General features: G+C 43.0%; 1 protein-coding gene across 3 annotated transcripts; it reads left to right on the forward strand.

The window, feature by feature from the left end:
• The first annotated feature begins 1579 nt into the window (after positions 1-1579).
• Positions 1580-12746, forward strand: LOC127970985 (E3 ubiquitin-protein ligase RLIM). 3 transcript variants are annotated; one of them, XM_052573716.1, is made up of 5 exons: positions 1580-1726; positions 2185-2309; positions 2536-2714; positions 9552-9656; positions 9762-12746. In XM_052573716.1, exons 3-5 carry the CDS (start codon positions 2561-2563, stop codon positions 11390-11392), a joined length of 1890 nt encoding a protein of 629 aa, XP_052429676.1. In that variant the 5' UTR covers positions 1580-1726; positions 2185-2309; positions 2536-2560; the 3' UTR covers positions 11393-12746. The 3 variants fall into 3 exon arrangements, with proteins under 3 accessions (XP_052429676.1, XP_052429674.1, XP_052429675.1); XM_052573715.1 differs by having other exon boundaries at positions 1582-1971; XM_052573714.1 differs by lacking the exon at positions 2185-2309.
• Positions 12747-21830: the final 9084 nt, after the last annotated feature.

Genomic DNA, 21830 nt, shown 5'->3' on the forward strand with positions numbered 1-21830 from the left:
TCCTAAGATCCAAAGAATAAACAGAAACAAAAAAGTAAGCTTTCCTGAGACATCAGAACAACGAATGGTAATTTATAAATAAATGTTTTGGAATCTTACAAAGATATTATTAATTAAAATATATGCTATAGTGGTTAATATAAATGATGACCCAAAGATGACAATTCTTTTATTATTTACACCAAAACCTGTATGGCTTTCTTTATCCTGTGGAAGACAAAATAAGATGTTATGAAACTCCACACTATAAGACATTGCCAGGAATTGACACGATTAGAGATCATTAGGCTATTTTACTTGTTTACTTTAATTGTCTTGAAGTCATGGAATCTTGGATCTTGTGTATTCATAGTGAATTTTATCTAGTCATGTCAGAAGTGTGACAAATGAAAACATTCTTCTAGATGATGAATGAATAAAAATAACACATTAGTATGATACCACCTTTTCCAAACACCTAATACAGTGCATGAGAAACAGATGATGGAGATATCGATATATATATATATATATATATATATATATATATATATATATATATATATATGATATATTCCATATAATGTATAAATCTGTGGTTTAGACTATCCATTGAGCCAGGAGTGTAATGTAGCATTGGCCCTGCTTCATTGTTACTGCAGATCTTTAAACATTCCTTAGATGTAAGAGGTGTCTAAATACCATGATCTAACCTCTGGAGTACCACAAGGTTCAGTACTTGGCCCCTTAATCTTCTGAATATCTTCATTGGGCCTACTGATACAGGCACATGGCGATCATCTCTCAAATATGCATAATATACGAAATCTATGAATTGCAAATGATCTTGAACTTGCGCACAACTAAATAGTTTTAGCTCTCTGCCTGGTAAACGATTCCTAATTAATGTCATTAACATTAACAAGATCACCAGTCTTCATCCAAATCCTTTAATTTAGAACAGTGAGCCACAAGAACATCTTATATTTCCAAAAAAACTGCAACAGTAGCCTACTCCAACAGGAAAAAGTGTGTATGTCTGCTCAGACCCTGAAATGATGCTAAGCATTTTTCCACATTAATAAGCTTTTTTACAAATATGAGCGTATTTAAGCATACGCGCATTTTATAAATGAGGCCCGTGATCACACCAGGCCTATCGGTCAACCACAACAACAGCGTGCATCTGGACACCAGTTACACCATCTAGATCAGCCAGGGGTTTCTTATTGACAGATTTGAATATTTTAGTATGCTATATTGTTTCTTTTTCTGTATCTTCTTCTGAAATGTATTAAACCACTGCTAATCTTGGAAATAGCTATTGATTGTGTGTTTGTAAATTAAACATTGTGTTTCACATGTGGACTTTGAACATGGATACTTCCAAATGTCATTATGACTTCCAGTGATGACTTCGGACTATCTGGTACTGGATTTGTATGACAAACGCTTGATTAATTAAAATAATATATTTATTTTTGTGTATTATTTAAGGTAAGATGGGATACTTTTTTACTGAGATCTAAATCTCTAGTCTGTCACATATATCCTACCTGTAAATCAAACACGACTGATAAGACTTTTAAGTTGTATTACAGTTCCGCACACCGGAAGTAGATTCGACGCTGAATAGACGCTTGAGAAAATGAACTCCTGAATAGCTGTCAAGATTAACATTTACAAACATCTACGAGGCAGATACGTAATAGTGACTAGATAAGGCTTCTTCGACACATTTATTAAGGTATTCTTCCGCGGTTTTCCTCATTTCGCGAGTCAGTTGTTACGATCATCGAAATGACGGAGAGTTCGCTGACTACTGGGTGTTTTTATCTCATAGCCGTGCTAACGTAGCGTTAGCTTCGCCTTAGCTTAGCATGAACAACATAGTTGTTCTCTTAGTCCGTGCGAGCGAGCTTAAACCCAGTTTGTGCTCATGCTACAGCTAGCATTAGCTTTACCCTTTTCCTCAGTTCGTGTTTGCGAGAGGTTTGTCGTCACACATTGCGAAATTCACCGCTGATGTTACATTGGTCATATTGCTTTGATGTTTTAGCAGCACGTTAATGACCTGACATTGTTAATTCATGTGCTGTGTTAATTGTATGTGGCATCAAGGACACACGTAAAGGCTGCTTTCCTTCAAATTCTTGAGCTTTAGCCTGTAGCTAGTTTAGCTAACTGATGCCATTTTGTTTTTAGTCTCTGGTTGCAGTCAGCAGGATATATTTGAGAGATCACGATCCAACTCTTAATATTGCGTTACTCTAAAAGATTATTCCAGTCAACGAGCTCTTTCAAGTTTTAACCAGTTTCATTAGCTTCAGGTAACAGTAAAAACACACACCTTTACACATACAGGAACTGTGTGGCCGTGTCATGCCAATATTATTATGTGATAGTGATGGTATCATATAGCTAGTAATGGATGATTGCTATGTTTATGATTATAGATACATGTCATGTACAGTTGAACACAGTGGTTTGTGGTCAGTGTATCTGTGTGTGTGTGGTCTGATTGACACTAACATGTTTCTGCTTCTGTGTTTGTAGTTGTATCTGACAGCTGGACGCAGTGATGGAGGCTCAGGATAATGCAGATCAGTCTGAAACACAGCGCAGAAGACAGCTGGACCGTCTGGACCGAGAAGAGGCCTTCTACCAGTTCGTCAACAATCTCAGCGAAGAAGACTATCGGCTCATGAGAGACAACAACCTGCTTGGCACCCCTGGTAAATCCTTAAATACTTTTATCAAGGTTATAAACCTAACAGAGGTATTTTGGTCATTGCACGTGGTGTAACCGCAGTTTTTTATTTGTTTTGGTTTAAGTGGAGTTGGGTTGTAAATTGAATGGTGATTTCAGGAGTATAAAGGATAATGATACATGAGAGAAGCTGAAGCTATAGATGCTGCTGGGTTTCAGTCAATGTAAAATAACATGACTGCGCTTGATATGAGGTGCTTATCAGAGCAAATATACAAGCTACATGTGATGCCAGCTAAATGATCACAGACTTATTCTCGATGTCTTGGATTTCAGGCGTTCTTTCATTCTGTAGCTCTAAATATCCCTTTTGGGGAACCGAGGGATGAATCGAATCCACAGACTAAAACAACTTCATTTTACAAATCGAGGTTTGATAAATTAAAGTTATCTTTTTTCAGTCTCTCTCTGTGGTGGAAGATTAGAGAGATTTCACAGAATTGCTGTGCTGCTCTTTTCCTTAAAGTGGAAAATACTGTGACTCCTCAAAATGACAAAAACCTCTATACAGCATTCAGTTTCAGTTGGAAATACATCATCATACTGTTGGCTGCAACCTTGGCTCATGAACTTTAATCTTTGAATTAATCAAATTTGTTGTATTCAGACATTTATATTGCACATATGGCAGTTTTTATATCAACATTTTAATGATATAATTACATTCCCCCAGTGTATTATTAAATATAAATATTCAAACAATGTCAGAAAGCAGTTTTTCTTGATGGATTTAGGGCTGAGAAAATTACTGAAAAACTAAATGTGAATTTTCTACAAAATTTCAAATTATATTACAATGTAAAAGGCATAATTTCATTTAGGGGGTAAGAAAAGTTTTTAGCTTCTCTCCTGAGACCATAAGAGGGCTCATCGAGCAAAATACATTGAACAAAATTATAAAACGCAACACTTTTATTTCTGTCCCCATTTTTCATGAGCTGAACTCATAGATCTAAGACTTTTTCTATGTACACCAAAGGCCTGTTTCTCTCAAGTCTTGTTCACAAATCTGTCTAAATCTGTGTAAGTGAGCACTTCTCCTTTGCCGAGATAATCCATCACCTCACAGGTGTGGCATATCAAGATGCTGATTAGACAGCATGATTATTGCACAGGTGTGTTTGGTGGGGTCTGAAAACCAGCAGTGTCTGGTGTGACCACCATTTGCCTCATGCAGTGCAACACATCTTCACATATAGGGTTGGGTATCGTTTGAATTTGATCAATTCCGATTCTGACCGATTTCTAGTTTCGTTTCCAATAAGATAAAAAATCCAATATAAAATAGTCAAACATTTAGTTGTCAAACATGTATTGTCTTTTTACAAAGCATTCTGTTGTAGCTGAATAACATGAGCAAAAACCAACAGTCTACAAAACAATGCACAGATATTTTCTCGCGAACACTCTCTGACACTCCGTCAGACGATCTGTCCTTTTTTTCCTCAATGGATGCGCAACACACCTGTATAATGAACTCGAGGAGCACAAATCGCCGTCGCTTTCTCTCACACTCGCATAGAGAGAGAGATGGGATTGACGTGCTACATCTAAACAATATTATTTGTTGTATTTTCCTTTCAAAATAACGGCGTTCCTATGGAAGACTTCAGCTTTTAAGAACAGCTGGGTTTTCCGGTAGTGGGTGGAGCTAATGCGTGAACTGCAATCTCATTGGTTGGCGCTACCCTATCATCGTCCCTGTTTTGATTTTAGCAAATCAGTTCAAGCGAACACACAAAACCTAATTAATATTCATGAATCCAGCAGCTCATTAATCCTTAGTGTGTTTTATAGTTTTTATTAGTAGGAATCGTATTATCGTCTTATCAGGAGGTTTGTAAGGGTTTTTTTTTCCCCAATATTTTTTTTATTTATTTTTTTTTTTTTTTTTATAACAGAAACACTGAATGACCAAAAACTACAACCAGTCCAGTTAAAATGTTCATTTAAAACGACTAATAATCATTCAAACAAGTTAACTTCTAATTACTAAAGTTCTATTCTTAAATGATACTTGATTATTATAAAGCTTGACTGACTGGCGAGTAAACAAAAATGATTTAAATTAAAATGTAATAAAAAATTTAATTTATTATTATTATTATTATTATTATTAATTACTATTTTTATTAATCATAATTATTGTCCGTAGAGGGTTCTAAGTTATGTAGAAACAACATTGTATCACTATACGTTTAACAGCTCTGGCGTGACGAGACGCGTAAAAACTATGTATTAAAAACGCTGTTCGTTCGTTTGTTGATGGTGTAAAAGTTCGTTTGTCGATGGAGCCGAGATTTCTTTCAGTGATACAGTGTTGAACAGGGGACTTTTCCCCAAGTGTTCCCTCAACCACAAAAAAAAAAAAAAAAAAAAAATACCCTTACACATACAAATACTGGTGAATCCTTTCCTTTGGAATTAAATACAACATCAATGCGTACGAAAACAGTGCAGTGTATCATCTGTTTGGGCTACGGAGTTGAGAGAATGAGTTACTTCAGCAAGAGTCGGCTGTTTCAAAACCTAGTAAGCTGCCTAGATGGGCAGCATTTTTGAGCATCACTGAAAGAGAAAATGTCAGTATTTCATTGAGACTTGAGATTAAATAAACTGCTTAAGTATTGTAGATCTTGTAGTATTAATTTACACATGCAGTTACACGTTGTCGGTTAAAAACAAGAAAGTGGCTGGTAAAAACATTGAGTGGCTGGTAAATTTTGAAAGCGACCAGCCACAGTGGCCGGTGGACTAAAAAGTTAATTTCCATCCCTGGCAGGAATCGTTAAGCAGAATGGAAATGCATACATCTTATCGAATACCGGGTTCTTGGAAATATGGAACCGGTTTTTCGATACCCAACCCTATTCACATAGAGTTGATCAGGTTGTTGTTTGTGGCCTGTCGGATGTTGGTCCATTCCTCTTCAATGGCTGTGTAAAGTTGCTGGATATTGGCAGGAACTGGAACATGCTGTCATATACAGGATCCAGAGCATCCCAAACATGCTCAATGGGTGACCCGTCCGGTGAGTATGCTGGCCATGCAAGAACTGGGCTGTTTTCAGCTTCCAGGAATTGTGTACAGATCCTTACAACATGGGGCTGTGCATTATCATGCTGCAACATGAGGTGATGGTCGTGGATGAATGGCACAACAGTGGGCCTCAGTATCTCGTCACAGTATCTCTGTGCATTCAAAATGCCATCAATAAAATGCATGGTGTTCATTGTCCATTAGGGCTGTGCAAAAAATCGAATTTGATTTTTAGTAGTATATCTTCAGCACGTGCGTTCAGATCAGGGTTGCCAGGTTTTCACAACAAAGTTTTTTGGCAGGGTTGTCTCGGTAAAACTCACATTCGCAGGTGGAGTGGCAGTTACTACACAGAGCCGTTGTTCATGGACAAGCTACACAAAATCGCTTTCAATATCGGCAATGAATCGCCTGCGATTTTAAAATCGATTTTGTGTAGATTGTCAGTGAACTACAGCTCTGTGTAGTAAAGTCCAACCAGTGTTGCCAAGTCTGCAGTTGTTTTAACGTTTAGCAGTAACATGATGTTTAGCCCCTGAAATGCACATTTTACCAAGGGAACCACACCAAAAAAAAAATGTATTTTATCGCCCGGAACGAAACGCGACTGAGCTAGTTTTGAGAAGCAATTGGGCAGGTTTTGTTTTGAAAGCTTGGCAATCCTGATCTGAACGCATGTGCTGGAGATATACTAGGAGCGCCTTTGCTGACTAGATGTGCATGAAAATTTCCTTCGATTTTCGATGAGCCACTTGATCCACAACATTGGGAGTCATCCTTGAAGAGGACACCTCTCCAAAGTGACAGACTGCATCAAATGTGAGCATTTGTCCACTCAAGTCGGTTACGACGACGAGCTGCAGTCAGGTCGAGACCCCGATGAGGATGAAGGGCATGCAGCTTCTCTGAGACGGTTTGTGACAGTTTGTGCAGGAATTCTTTGGTTATGTAAACAGCAGCTGTCCATGTGGCTGGTAACAGCTCTGGTGGACATCCTTGCAGTCAGTATGCCAATTGCACGCTCCCTCAAAACTTGTGACATCTGTGGCATTGTGCTGTGTGATAAAACTGCACATTTTATTGTGGCCAGCCTAAGGTACACCTGTGCAATTATCATCTTGTCTAATCAGGATCTGTATATTAGAACTATCCAGTAACCTAGTTTATAATAGTATTTTTGTCATAGTTTGTGATTTTTATATATATTTTTTAATTTGTTAATTTTCTTTCAAATGAAGCTGTCTATATGTAGTAGATTGCGTTTAACACACAAAAGAGTGATGATCAGGTCAGCACAGAGAAGTTTACAAATTCTACATTGAATAATAAAAAAAAGGTATTCCATAGGTATCAGCAGGGATCGGATCAATTCGGAAAAAATGGTATCGTTGCATCCCTACCTTGATATGCCACACCTGTGAGGTGGATGGATTATCTCTGCAAAGAAGTGCTCACTAACAAAGATTTAGACAGATTTGTGAACAAGATTTGTCTTATAAAATCCATCACCCCATTAAACCGCATAAAAAAAAAAATTTAAATTACATAAAATTGACAATTGAATTTTAATACTGAGAATGTTTTTATCTAAATCTTTTCCATATTGTGTGTATGAAATGGATTTTTTTCATCATCACTGTTTCAGTTTGATATTTTCAGCAGCAACTGATTTTTTATTTTATTCATTGTTCAATTTTGAGAACGCAAGCGCAAGCTATAATAAATATTGAGAGATGCACGCGAGTGCGTTTTAAGCTCCAGAACAAGTTCATCCCTTTGATTTCATTCAGAATTTGTGAAACCATACGGGTCTTTCGATTCCAATTCAGGTTCTTTGGTAAGCAGACATTTTCCAATATAGGTTTGCATTTTATTTGAATTGTTTGCTTTTTGTTTCTGTGATCAGAAACTAATAAACAAACAAACACTTATGAAGACACCCAATCCTTTTATGTCCCAGGAAAGTGGAAAGGAATGTTATTTTGGAGCTTCCTTTAGCCATGCGCCCTGTCAGGAGATGGCATTGAATGGACATTTCTTGTCCTGGTAAGTCTGTAAGTACTGTCCTGTTCTGTTGCTGTTTAATGAGGAGTCTTTTGGACAGCTACTGAATAAAGACTAGACTTCATAAAGTTTGAAAACTCACATCTGATGGTGAAATTCTGCATATCCAACTTCGTCAGAAGAAATGAATCTATTGGAAAGCACCTTGGATATGTTATATAAAAAAATTAACGTGTCGTCATTTGAAATTTCTTGATCTTGTAAACTGTTAAAAACTTTGCCCCTTTTTACACTTGTTATTAATGTAAAATCTCACTTAAACACATTTTAAATTACAGATGTCAATGCACCCAAAAGCATTATGAATGGACTGTGCCCGAATCACTGAAGCCACTTAATATTGCTGCAAATAACCTTGTCATTTTTTTCATGGACTGAACCAATAAAGCATAGTTTTGTGTTCCTGGCTGTTTCTTTTTATTCTGCACTCACAATGTGAAAAATCAATATCTTATTTACCATATAATTATTTTGCTGCATTACATTTGGATCTTGTTTCTATTATTTCTTTTCCCAAAGAAATGATTAACCTTTTTTTTCTACCCTTCGCTTCACTCGTAATACACATCACTGTAACATTGTAGAATTATAAATTATCGATTGAGGTTAAAAAAAAAAAAGAAAAAAGAAATGCACAGTTCATACAGTAAGTGACAGTAACACCTCAAATATGCAAATAAACAATTTTGGCTTAAAAAATGTACAGTGTGAAACCTCAGCTTATGAATATTCAGAAACATTTTGACAGTTCTTCATTAATTGGAAGGTGTTCTTGCAATACTCATACTAAAGTGGTATGACATGTAATGTAATAATACTCATAATTTAGCAAAAGTAAAAGTCAAATAAAAGTCTTTTTGACCATTTAGATTTTGTTCAGTAATCTTAACATGTTCTTTATAACACTACCATGTTTGTTTGTTTTGTTTTTTTTTGCTTAATCAAATGTTTTATGTTATACATTACACTATTTCCAACCTGTTTCTATGTGTATTAACATGCATTCAACAGTTTACTGCAGTTGGATATGCAGTGTTTTGCTTTATTTGTTTTGTGTAAAACAGTTAAATATTTAACCATATCTTGTAAATCAGGATGTTATGTTGTGCCAGCCATGCAATTATTAATAAAAGGATTTGAGTCTTGTTGCTTTCATTTACATTTCACCCTACCAGCCATCATTGGTTGATAAGCTCAGTTGTTTGATTTAGTTGACATTTCCTCTTGAAACAGCGAGTTTGAGTGAAACTTTGTTATAGATTTTGTCACACCAGTGAACTGTGAGGTTGATGTTGCTAGTCAGAGGCAGGTGGTATTAAAGGGAAATGATTCTAGACAGCATTTTATTGGGTGAGCATTTGGAATTTCCCCTCAGTGCGTCAGTTTTTGGTCCTCTGAAAAAAAAGACTACATTTTAAGTGTGCTTCGCTTCTTAAAGTTAATTATGTTGATTATTATTATTATTTAGAGGTCAACTGAATTCTAGATGACCTAAAAACTTAAAGTCATAGAATTCTTATTACAGGGAGTCTTTGAGAGAAGATCAAACCGGAGAGCCATTGAAAATTTTCATGAAAGTAATTGTCCATGTTTGACCGCAATGATCAGTGCATTGGATGGGTCAGCTTGACTACGTTCTTGCAAAATCCCTATTATTTCTCTGAAATCTCAATTCTAACCCATTCGTTTTCTTGGTCAGGTGAAATTACAGCAGATGAACTGTTAAGCCGCCTTCGGCAAGTCAAGCATGGCCCGGAGTCGCCCAGCAATGGTTCCACTGAGGAGAGAAGGGAAGGACCTGCTGGTAAGTCAACTGTTTTCCTTTTTATACAGAATCCATACCTTCTATATGACTTTCCTTGTAATTCAGCCATTTTAACAATTTCTTAAATTATCTTGTCATTCCCAGCAACAGAGATGGAGGGCACTGAGGAAAACCCCAGTGGGGAGAGCCTTCTTGACTGGCTCAACACTGTACGACAGACAGGGAATACAACAAGGAGCGGATACCGGGGTAACCAGTCATGGCGGGCCGTAAGCCAAACCAATCCCAACAGCGGTGATTTCCGCTTCAGCTTGGAGATCAATGTCAATCGCAACATAGCAGAGCAGCAAACGCAGACGGAAAGGCTAGAAGGGGGCCAGGAAAGACCAGATGTCCCTGTGTCTGAGCCAGAGAGTCTTATGGAGACCGCAGAGGTTGTTGAGGAGCCAGTGGTGGAGGAGCTTGCAGTTATAGTAGAGCCAGAGCTCCCAGTTCCTATCACCCTGATTCAAAACACGGAAGTAATTGCACCAAGTCCACCAACTCCAGTTCCCCCAACATTGCCCCCAGTAGAGCAACCACGCAGGGGTCAAATAAGGGCTCGCAGTAGAAGCCCAGAGCAGCGACGGACAAGGGCTCGCACTGCAAGAGGTCACTCGCCGCTCAACCTCGAAAGATTGGACGGACTTCCACCTACTCAGCACGGCCTGCCTTCTCGCAGTCCTGAGATCCTTCCAGAGCCCCAGGTCGAGGGAAGCTCAAGGACTCGGCAGTTGTTTTTGTCTAGACAGAGTACTGTGGAAACGGAAAGTCAAGAATCGGAAGCCGCTCCCGAGTTACCCGGAGCACCGCAGGAGAGGGAGGCAACTGCTGGAGAAGCAGGAGCCTCAGGTCGTCGTCCTCCAACCATAATGCTGGATTTACAGGTGCGCAGGGTGCGTCCCGGAGAGTACCGTCAGAGAGACAGCATCGCTAACCGAACCAGGTCGCGTTCACAGCCCTCCAACAACACTTTATTATATGAGACTGAGCGTGGGGGTTTCCGCCGGACCTTCTCCCGTTCGGAGCGGGCAGGAGTGAGAACGTACGTCAGCACTATCCGCATTCCCATTCGCAGGATCTCGGACACTGGACTCGGGGAAGCCACATCTATGGCTCTACAGTCTATGATTCGGCAGATCATGACTGGCTTCGGTGAACTTAGCTACTTTATGGACTCGGACTATCCAGAATCGAACCGTGAAGACAGCCCAGCTGCAGACCTCGCTGATGGACTGGGTAACCCTGATGCTTCCACCGGAGCCGCTGCAGGGGAACCCGACTCCTACCTTCCTGGGAATGGAGGCTCTAACCAGAGTGGTGTAGAGGCACGGACAGAGGAGAGGGAAGTGGATGGTGGGGCGTCTAATGCCAGCAGTCCTCAGGAGAACCGAGGCAGACAGCGGGCGCCCATTAGCTTGGATGAAACCGGATCTCTGCCCTTTCTGCGACTTGCGCACTTCTTTTTGCTCAATGAGGAAGATGATGACCAGCCCAGAGGTCTCACCAAAGAGCAGATTGACAACCTGTCCATGCGAACCTTCGGCGAGAGCGATGCTCTCAAAACCTGCAGCGTCTGCATCACAGAGTATGCTGAAGGCAACAAATTAAGAAAGCTGCCCTGCTCTCACGAATACCACGTGCACTGTATCGACCGCTGGCTTTCAGAGAACTCGACCTGCCCTATTTGCCGAAGGGCGGTTCTGGTTTCCACAAACCGCGAGAGTGTTGTCTAGCCAAAGTTGGTTTTGTGACACTGCGATATCACTTTCTCCCTTCCCTTTACATTTATTAACTACACATGTGAGAACTCAAATTGAGCCCCCCCCCCCCATACATCCTATAAGTAACCATGAATACGTTTTAATAGATTTGCTGGTTTACCCCAATTTACACATCAATGTATTTTGAACCAACTTTCAATGGAATAACAGTGGTGCAAGATGGAGCCCTGATCATTTACTTTTACTGAACATCAACATTCAGCAAAATTATAGGTTGAGAGGCAATATATAGTAGTACATACACTTTCATACTGAAAGAGAGATTGGAGTTGTACTTTCATGTGTTTCGTATCAATTATAACAAAGTTTGTGTTTTTATAAAAATGAATAATTTGAGCATCACGAATAGCATTAAGGATCAAGAAAAGTGTAATCTGCTCATGCACAAATACATTTAAATTGGAAAACTCATTGAAACTGTTGCATCTAACATGATCTTGATTTCATACAGTGTTGGTATGAAAGCAGAATGTGTGATGTACCAGTTGCACCGTTACCATAAAGACTAAATACAGGAAAATAGTAGTAAATTTCACAGTACCTCAAAGTGAATTCATCATCCTTTATAGAATAGACTTTGATTTGGCTTCCGAAGGTTTTGAAAAACATTTGGCCAGATACATTTTACAGTTACAAACACATAAGGCTGTAAATATGCTCCATGGACACATCAGGTTGTATTTCTGCCCGTCTTCCCAAATGACGATGATGCATCAGTTGGCTGACTCAAATCTACTTCATATATATCTTGGCTACGTATAGGCAATGTTGTGCAATGCTAATAAGGAAAATGTAAAGGACGTTTTTGACATTGACTTGTATGTTGTAGTCTGTAAATATTAATGTTTAAAATGAAGACTTAAATGGAAGTTTTTCTAACGGTTCTGTACATTTAAGAATAGCATTGTTTATCTTACTCCGAGGAGGAAATTATTTTTCTCATTATGTGATGGTTGGTTCATATGGGAGTTAAAGTCCTTTAGTCCCATGCTAGAAAAACAAATGCAGTGTTATTTAGAAACAATAGATGAAATATCTGTCTATATTGTTTCTGTGTTGACTTGGGATGCATAATGTTCTCCACCATGAGTTACGTCAACATTTCATGTATCATAAGCAAGCCAACCATTGTTAAAAATGCATATTCTAATGTTCAGAGGTCATGTATTATAAGAGCGAGTTACTAGATAGAATTTCTTAATTTTTTTCAGCATCATATTTATAGCTTATATTTTGAGTCATCTTTTGACTAGCTTCCAGTTTGCTGTGTTTAAACTGAATAAAATGGTTTCCTCACTTGACCGTTTCTCTGTGGCCTCGCCATCACGTTTAATGCTGCTGTGGAATAAAGGAGCTTACAGTGAATCACACAGCCTAATGCTATCACTCAGTCTAATTCAGCAATACATAATATGCTGTGAAAGTTTTTTTTTTTTTTTTTTTTTTTTGTTCTGCACATTCTGGTTCAAGGTTTGTATTTACCAATAATATTGGTTTTCCACAAATGTTCAGCAGCATTCTGAATTCTGTTTGGATTCTTTAGGTGACAATTGCGTGTATCACACCAGTGCTTGCTGCACAAAGACTTTGCACACTTTCTGCTTTCTGCTCAGATGAACTACTAAATATTGATCAGTCTGTTCTGGCTTCATCAAGCCATAATGTTATTTGTATATTACAATAAAAAAAAAACATGTACAGAAACATGACTGCGATAGTGTGTTTTGAAAAAAGCAAGTTTGCATATTTGCACATTTTTTTTAATTTTTGATAGTGATTTTGTGCTATATATATATATATATATATATATATATATATATATATATATATACATATATATATATATATACTGTTTACAGTTTTTTCAAGCACTAATATAAGTATGGTAAAGATTTGGTAATCATGAACCTAAGATGATTTGTTCATTAAACTAATTCATCTGTTAAAAATGACTATCGAAGTATCACTATTTCAAAATGCAATTTGCAAATGACTCTTATTCCATCACAATAATCTGTCAATTGAAAAGACTGCTCAAAATAACTAATTGTTGTATTAATCTTAAAGCATAGTTTTCTGGAAACAGATGAACAATATTATATATGTAGATCATGAAACTTTGAGGATGAGATCAGTTGACACCAGATACCATGAAACATGAACTAACTCGACTGCATTATCTGGATGTGATATTTCATCATCAGTGTTCATCACACACAGTTTATATGGTCCTAAATATCACTTTTCAGACCAAATTTTCAAATCTGAAATACCTTTATGTGTTCTGGCCCTTGTAATGAGAAGTCCACAAGTGCTGATGAAAATATAAAGTTATATATACATATATATATATATATATACCAAAATGTATTTAGACACTTTCAACAATTCTCACATTATCACAGTTTATTTGCTCCAGTTTAGAAAATGGTAATACAATATGAGAAGTCAAGAGTTAAACTGTGTCAGAAGACTTAATCTTGATCATGTCAGATAACTTTGATAGAATGGATTGGGTTGAATAGCAGCCAGCTGTTAAATTTAGCTCAACCAGTTACCAAGCAATGCTTCATTTTGTTAAGATCTCATTAGAAATTAAAGAAAAAACACTTAAGCAAAACATGGTCAGGTCAAAGTGCTCCCAAACTTTGATCAGTTTTATTGCTAGACCACTGTATAAAGAATGTTTGGGTATAATACTGTATGTCACAGTTCACTTTATTTAGTTATCCTCACACCTGTAAATGAACTACAGTGTCCTGCACCCACTAGTAGAATGAAATATAAAAAAAATTATCTATAGCTACATATATATATATATATATATATATATATATATATATATATATATATATATATATATATATATATATATAAACAAAATGAAGAAAAAAAGGGTGATGTGTTTCTATTCATTGTGACGTGATCCAAGGTTCAAGTAAAGGAAAATCAGACTGAAAGCCATTCTCTGTTTTGCAAAAGCTTTACAGGTTTCTTTTCTTTCTTTCTTTCTTTCTTTCTTTCTTTCTTTCTTTCTTTCTTTCTTTCTTTCTTTCTTTCATTTTCTTTCTTCTTGATATTATGTTGCCAAGGCTTTACAGTGATGAATGATGTCTTGCTTGTATGATCAACCAGTGTTGGTATCTGACTAAATTATGATTAACAGTTGGAAAAACAATGCAGTGATCGCGCAGGGGCCTCATGCTCGCACACAACATTTTTGATACCTTAACTTTGCAGCCTGTTCATTATCAAAATATAATACATATAAATAAACATATAAAAGTTACAATGCTCAATTGAAATAGAACGTTGTTGCATGCAGTGTGACCAGAGCATCAGGGAAGGAAGGGAAGGGCATCCGTACCTGACCTCTGCAGAAGCATCCAATTGCACCAAGTCTGGCTAGACAGACAGAAGCACGCAGCCAATGCCAGGTAAGGTCCAGCCCCCTTACCTAGGGGTATTATAATGGTTGCAGTGCTGCTCTTCTCCAGTTGACATTCGTTCTCGCGATCTCTGCATTTACACAGTTCGGTTGGATTACGCTGCTCACCTTTGTGTCTTCAAGAGGACATATCGATTGATAAGCCTTCGCCAGACGTGACTGTCGTCTTCTCAGCCTTCTGCTGTGTTCTGCATTCAGAGCTGCCCGCGCTCTCGTCGTTTTCACCTGCTCCCACGGCTGCCCACCACGGATTTTCCGATTTCTTCTCTGGTATGTCGCTTTCTAAACCTACCGCTTCTCCTGGGAATAGCACAGGCCTGCCCGGCAGTGTGTGGAGCGCTAATCGCTGCTAAGAACCTTCACCCGTTCTGCGTGGTTTGCTTGGGCCTTAAACACGCTCAAGAAGCCTTGGAGAACCCAAAAAATTGCAGTCATTGCTCTATGCTGCCCAGAAAGCTTTTACGACGGCGTCTTAAAGTAGCAGCGACCCAGTGCGCCGAGCTCGGTTTTTCTGACTCAGATGGGGGACACGGTGATGACAACGCGCTACCGGGGGACTCCCGGGCTCCTCCTCACTTGTTTGGGCTGACCAGCCCAATCCCGCATTCCCCAAAGAGGACATCTTCACGGGCAACCTCATGCTCGCCGACGGACCGGCCGGTTCCGGCGTTGAGGATGATGCGGCCCTTCTCGGGGTCTCATCCCGCCCTCTGGCGTTCCCCAGGCAAGTGGCCACGCAGCCCTGCCTCAGTCCATCCTCCTGGAAGTGTGATTGGCCAACATTGAGTAGCCGGCTCCACAGAGCGTCACCGACCAGGAGAGGGATATTTACGACGGAAAAGTGTTGGGACCTCCTCCCGGTCCGAGGAAACAACTCTTCACCGTCCTTCCAGCGTGCGCTAAGCATATGAGGCACAATTGGAGCGACCCGCTCGACTTCAAACACGGCCTTTCGGGCCTTGAAGTAAAGGATATGGCAGCTCATGGTATGGGTGACCCCCCCGCTATCGAGCCTTCCATCGCCAGGCACCTTAACCCCGCTCAGGGCAGGCTGCTCGCTCCCCCTAAACCGGTCTTGCCCAACAAGATGGACCGTTTTTCTGCCTCAGTTCACCATGCCGCATACAAGTCCTCGGCCTTGGCTGTCAGGGCCCTGAACGTCTCGTCTCTCCTCTCCCCTTACCAGGTGGAGATTTTGGATGAATTAGGGCAACAGCTAGAAAAAGGAACTCCTTCTCTTCCCTTGTGGAAGGAGATCCTTACGGTGAACGGCCTCGTCCTTCGTAACGCTCGGCAGGCCGTCCAAGCCTCCGGGTGCTCTATGGCGCTTTCTGTGGTGGGAGAGCGCGCGCTCTGGCTTAACCTGTCGGGCCTTCCTGACAGTGAGAAGCGGCGCATCGCGGGCGTGTCGGTTGAGCCCGGCCGGGCTCTTTTCAGCCCCGCAGTCGCATTGATGCAACAACGGTGTGACGACAAAAAGGAGGACGAGGCCTTCAAGTTATGTCTTCCTAGGAAGGCGGCCCCACGCCAGGCACTCCCTGCACGTTTGCCAACACTCCTGCCATGGGACGACACTTCCACCAGGGCAAGGAAAGGCCCCGCAACAAACCCCCACCACGGCAGAATAACCCACCGCCTGCTAAGCACTGGGGAAAATTGATTCCCGCCGCGGCTGGAAGACCATCTAACCCTACTCCGATCGACACAAAACATAAGCGGCCTGCCTGATGTTCAGTTGATGGGGACATCGAGTCCGCGTTCATGGGCCGCGAGCCCTTCGGACTCTCTTCCTGTCCCAGGACCCCCGTTCAAAAGACGCAGGGTCGCCCGTGGATGGATCGGTTCCTCTCCGTTCGAGTACAAGTTCGGGGAACCAGGTCCGGCCGGGCCAAAAAGGCGCAACCATGAGGACCTGCTCCTCATCCTCCCTGATCTTGCACAACGTCTGTGCAAGAAGGCTCACTGGGGGAAACACATACTTGCGCAGGCCCAGCGGCCAGCTGTTTGCCAGGGCATCCGTGCCAAGGGTGCCCTCGGTCAGGGAGTAAAACAACTGGCAGTGGGAATTTTCTGGAGAGGCAAACAGGTCTACCTGAGTGTCTCCGAAGTGTTCCCAAATCAGCTGAACCGACTGGGGGTGGAGTCTCCATTCCCCGGGGCGAGACTGCTGTCGTGAGAGTTCGTCGGCTGCACGATTGAGCCTGCCTGGAATGTGAATGGCACGAAGTGACCTCAGATGCTTGTGACTCCACAGGAGGAGATGGCGAGCGAGTTGCGACATGCGGCGGGAGCGTAGACCACCCTGATGGTTGATGTACGCTACGGTCACAGTGTTGTCCGTACGGACCAGAACGTGCTTGTCCTTCAGCAGGGCCCTGAAGCGGTGCAGAGCAAGACGTACTGCTAGCAACTCGAGGCAATTGACATGCCACTGAAGTCAGGGTCCTGTCCAGGAGCCTGACGCAGCATGCCCGTTGCACATGGCACCCCAGCCCATGGCAGAGGCATCTGTTGACACAACAACATGTCTGGACACCGGTTCTAGGGGCACGCCGGCCCGTAGAAACGAGGGGTCCAACCACGGGGTGAAGTATCAGCGGCAGGCCGGAGTGATGGTCACTCGGAGCGTGCCCTGTTGCCATGCCCATCTCGGGATTCGGTCGTGAAGCCAGTGCTGAAACGGTCTCATATGGAGTAGCCCGAGCGGTATGACTGCCGCCGCGGATGCCATATGCCCCAGGAGCCTCTGAAACAGTTTCAGTGGAACCGCTCTCTTGTCCTCAAATTGTCTCAGGCAATTCAGCAGTGACTGCACGCGCTCGTTTGTAAGCTGCGCGAACATGGCGACAGAGTCTATTTCCATTCCGAGAAAAGAGATCCTCTGCACAGGGGAGAGTTTGCTCTTTTCCCAGTTGACCTGAAGACCCAGTCGGGCGAGGTGTCTGAGCACCAGATCCCTGTGCTCGCACAACCGCTATCGAGAGTGAGCTAGGATCAGCCAGTCATTGAGGTAGTTGAGGATACGGACACCTTGTTCCCTGAGAGGAGCCAGGGCTCCCTCCGCGACCTTCGTAAAGACGCGGGGAGAGAGGGCCAACCCGAATGGGAGAACCTTGTACTGATATGCCTGCCCAAAGCAAACTGAAGAAACGGTCTGTGTAGAGGAAGAATGGAGACATGAAAGTACGCGTCCTTCAGGTCGATCGCTGCAAACCAATCCATCAGACGAATGCATTCGAAAATGCGCTTGGGCGTTAGCATCTTAAACGGGAGTCTGTGAAGAGCTCGGTTCAAGGCACGCAGGTCCAGGATTGGCCGTAACCCACCTGTCTTCTTGGGTACTATGAAGTAAGGGCTGTAAAAGCCGGACTTCATGTCGGCTGGAGGGACCGGCTCTATAGCACCCTTTGCCAGCAGGGTCGCGACCTCCGTGTGCATGACAGGGGCATCTTTGCCCACCATCGTCGCGTTGACACCCCGAAACCTGGGGGGACGCCGGGTGAACTGAATCGCGTAGCCGAGCCTGAGCGTCCGGATGAGCCAGCGGGAAGGCCTGGGGAGCTCTAGCCAGGCTCCCAGGAACCGAACCAGCGGGGTCAAGGGGACTACAGGCGTACCCACAATGGGGCAGCGTGATGGAGCAGACAGCCCCGGCAAGGGAGGCATAGCGTCCCTTAGCTGGGGCGGAGTGCGGGCACTCGTCTGACTCCAAGTGGCAAAGAGGGCATGAGAAGGCGAAGCGTTCTTGAGCCGTCTTTGCATGGAAACTGGCAAGGGGAGAGGGGAACGAGAGCGGCGAGGAAGCACGTCGCCAGCTGTCGTTCGTGGCCTTTTGGGACCCGGAGGTAGAGGAAACAGCTCTTTTAGTGAAGGTTTGGTTACCACCGGCCGCGGGGCCAGTGGCGGAACAAAAAGAAAACGAGAAAAAGGATTCTCCCCCGGCCCTCCTCCGGGGGAAGGAGTGGTCCTGCTACCATTTCCTGATGAGCTGACGTCTCCAACTCCGGGTCGCCCGTCTCAGGAACGCCGCTTGGCCTGAGGGCCATCTCCTCGCTGCGGGTGAAGGCTGCTGCTGTGGCCGAGCGGGAGTGGAGGAGGCCGCAGGGGGCGCCCTGGGCGACGAGCAGGCTGAGGTTGCGCCGGTGGCGGGGTGGAAGCAGCAGTGGGCCGCCGGGGCAAGATGTGTCTGATGGCCTCAGACTGCTTCTGGGTGGCAGAGAACTGCTGGGCAAAGCTCTCTACCGCGTCGCCGAAGAGGCCCTCCTGGGAGACCGGGGAGTTGAGGAGCTGAGCCCGATCAGACTCCCTCATGTCTGCCAGGTTCAGCCATAGGTGGCGCTCCTGGACCACCAAAGTGGACATCACCTGACCCAAGGAGCGCGCAGTGACCTTCGTCGCCCGGAGAGCGAGGTCGGTAGCAGTGCGCGCCTCCTGAAAAACCCCTGGGTCATCACCGCCCTCGTGCAGCTGCTGGAGCAGCTTGGCCTGATAGACCTGAAGTGAGGCCATGGCATGCAGGGCAGAAGCGGCCTGGCCCGCAGCTCTGTAAGCCTTGGCCACAAGCGTGGATGAGAACTTACAGGCCTTGGAGGGCAGCTTGGGACCACCACGCCAAGCGGAGGCGCTCTGTGGACATAGTTGCATCGCAATAGAATGCTCCACCGGGGGAATCCCAGCATACCCCTTAGCCGCCCCGACATCGAGGGCAATGAAGGCGGAGGAAGAACCAGAATGGTTTCAGGCAGTTAAAGGTGCCTTCCATGAACTAGTTACTTCCTGGTGCACTTCCGAGAAGAAAGGAACCAGAGGGGGGTGCTTGCGATCCGCATGAGCAGCCCCCAGGAACCAATCATCCAGCCTCGAGGGCTCGGAACAGGATGGAGGATTCCACTCAAGCCCGATGCTCTCCGCTGCCCGGGAAAGCACGGCCGTCAGCTCGGGATCAGACTCGGACAACGCTGGCACTCCCGAGGGAGGCAACGCAGCCGAACCTCATCTCCCGAGGACTCAAGCCCGCCTTGTGATGCGGCGATCGACATACGGTCCTCTTCGCGAGCTCCGAATGAGATGTCAGGAGCCTGAGAGGGTCCAGCAAACTCATCCGGGAACTCGACCGGCTGCGCCGTATGTGAGGGGGGTGTGGCCCGAGGAGGTTCGCCCGTCGGGGAAGCCCACACGGTAACCCTCAGATCACCCTGGCCACCAGCCGAAGTAGCTCTCTTACGAGAAGAAGAGCTAGAACGGGGTGTGGCAGAGGGGACTCCATACCTTTTAAGGTAATCGAGTCTCGATCTCAACGCCGAGATGGTCATGTCCCCGCAATGAGAACATGAGCCATCCACGAACACAGTCTCAGCATGCTGGAAGCCCAGACATGTGACACAGTGATCGTGACCGTCACGAGGAGCGATATATGGACCGCATCCAGAAACACACGCGCGAAATGACATCTTTAAAAAGACACAAATCGGCCCGTAACTCTTTTGTGAGAGAAATTGTCTCTTTTAGAGGTGTTGAAGTGCTCAGGGGAACGCGGGAGCTGTCGCAGGAAACCCAGACGAACCGCTGAATCACGCCGTCACACCAACACCACAGCTCTTGCTTGTAAACACTCCGGTGATTGCAGCAAGCGATGTGCTTGGCTCCGAAGCGAAAGCTTGAATGCGAGTTGCTCGCGTTGCTCCTTATATACCCGCTCTGCGGGGCAGAGCTCGCGATGCAAATTCCGCAGACCAAGGTACTTTGTGTACCATTGGCTCGTTTTGTACCACTCGAAGGTGATTGGGCTCTCCGAACGTGACCGACTGAAAGGGAACTTTATCGTAATAACTCATAATAATGAGAAACTTAATCCAAAAAAAGAAAAAAAGAGTGAAGGCACACTAGGGACATCTGTTGGTCAAAGCCATACAGGAACACTACAAACATTGCTTGTTCTGTAATCTAAAGTGTATAATGCTATAATCTGACATTAAATAGCGATTTCAGATATATTATCTGCATGTAGTCTTTTGTCAGTTTGTAACAGTGTTACTCTGCCAGATAGTTATGGCTTCAAACATTCCAGACTAACATTTCAGTTCAGAAATCCAGGCATTTTATGAAGAAATGAAAGACATTACACATACTGTATAAACTTAATTTAAAGATGTTTATTTCTATGATTTACTAGTTTTATTAGCTGTCTCTTTCATGCATCACATGCATACAAAGTTTTTTATTATTATGAGAAAGTTTGTCATTATTATGAGAAACTAAGACATTCGTTTGAGAAACTAAGTTAGTATTACTAGAAATGTTTTCATTATTACGAGAATGTTTCTCATTATTACTTTCTCATACTCAGAATTCATGCTGTGCATTTAATCCATCCAAAGTGCACACACACACACAGAGCACTGAACACACACACACACCGTGAACAGTGGTTATCATTTATTCTGCGGCGTCTGGGGAGCAGTTAGGGGTCCGGTGCCTTGCTCAAGGGCACCTCAGTCGTGGTATTGCCGGCCCTAGACTCGAACCCTCAACCCTAGGGTTAGTAGGCAACCTCTCTAACCATTAGGCAACAACTTCCCCACAATTTTTATTGACTTAGTTTGTCATAATAATGTGAAACTTTCCAATAATAATCAGAACATTTCTTATAATATCGTCTTAGGTTCTTGTAATGAGAAACTTTCTCGAAATAATAAAAAATTCTTAATTGACACAAGCTAGTTGGCTACAGAAAATTGGTTTAAATAAGGTATCAATCAAAAGGGCAGAGGTCAGCAGCCATTGTAACATCAATGTTTATTTTGCCTTTGCAGCCAGATAAAAGGTATTCATCAGAATGCGCTGAATCCCCCGGCTAATCTGAAATGATACTACTACATTCTGTGGATGTTTATCAACATATGAATGTGTTATGAACTAATTATTTCACTGAATTGGATAGTC

This window comes from Carassius gibelio, chromosome B14 (genome assembly GCF_023724105.1).
Source record: "Carassius gibelio isolate Cgi1373 ecotype wild population from Czech Republic chromosome B14, carGib1.2-hapl.c, whole genome shotgun sequence".
Lineage (NCBI taxonomy): Eukaryota > Metazoa > Chordata > Actinopteri > Cypriniformes > Cyprinidae > Carassius > Carassius gibelio.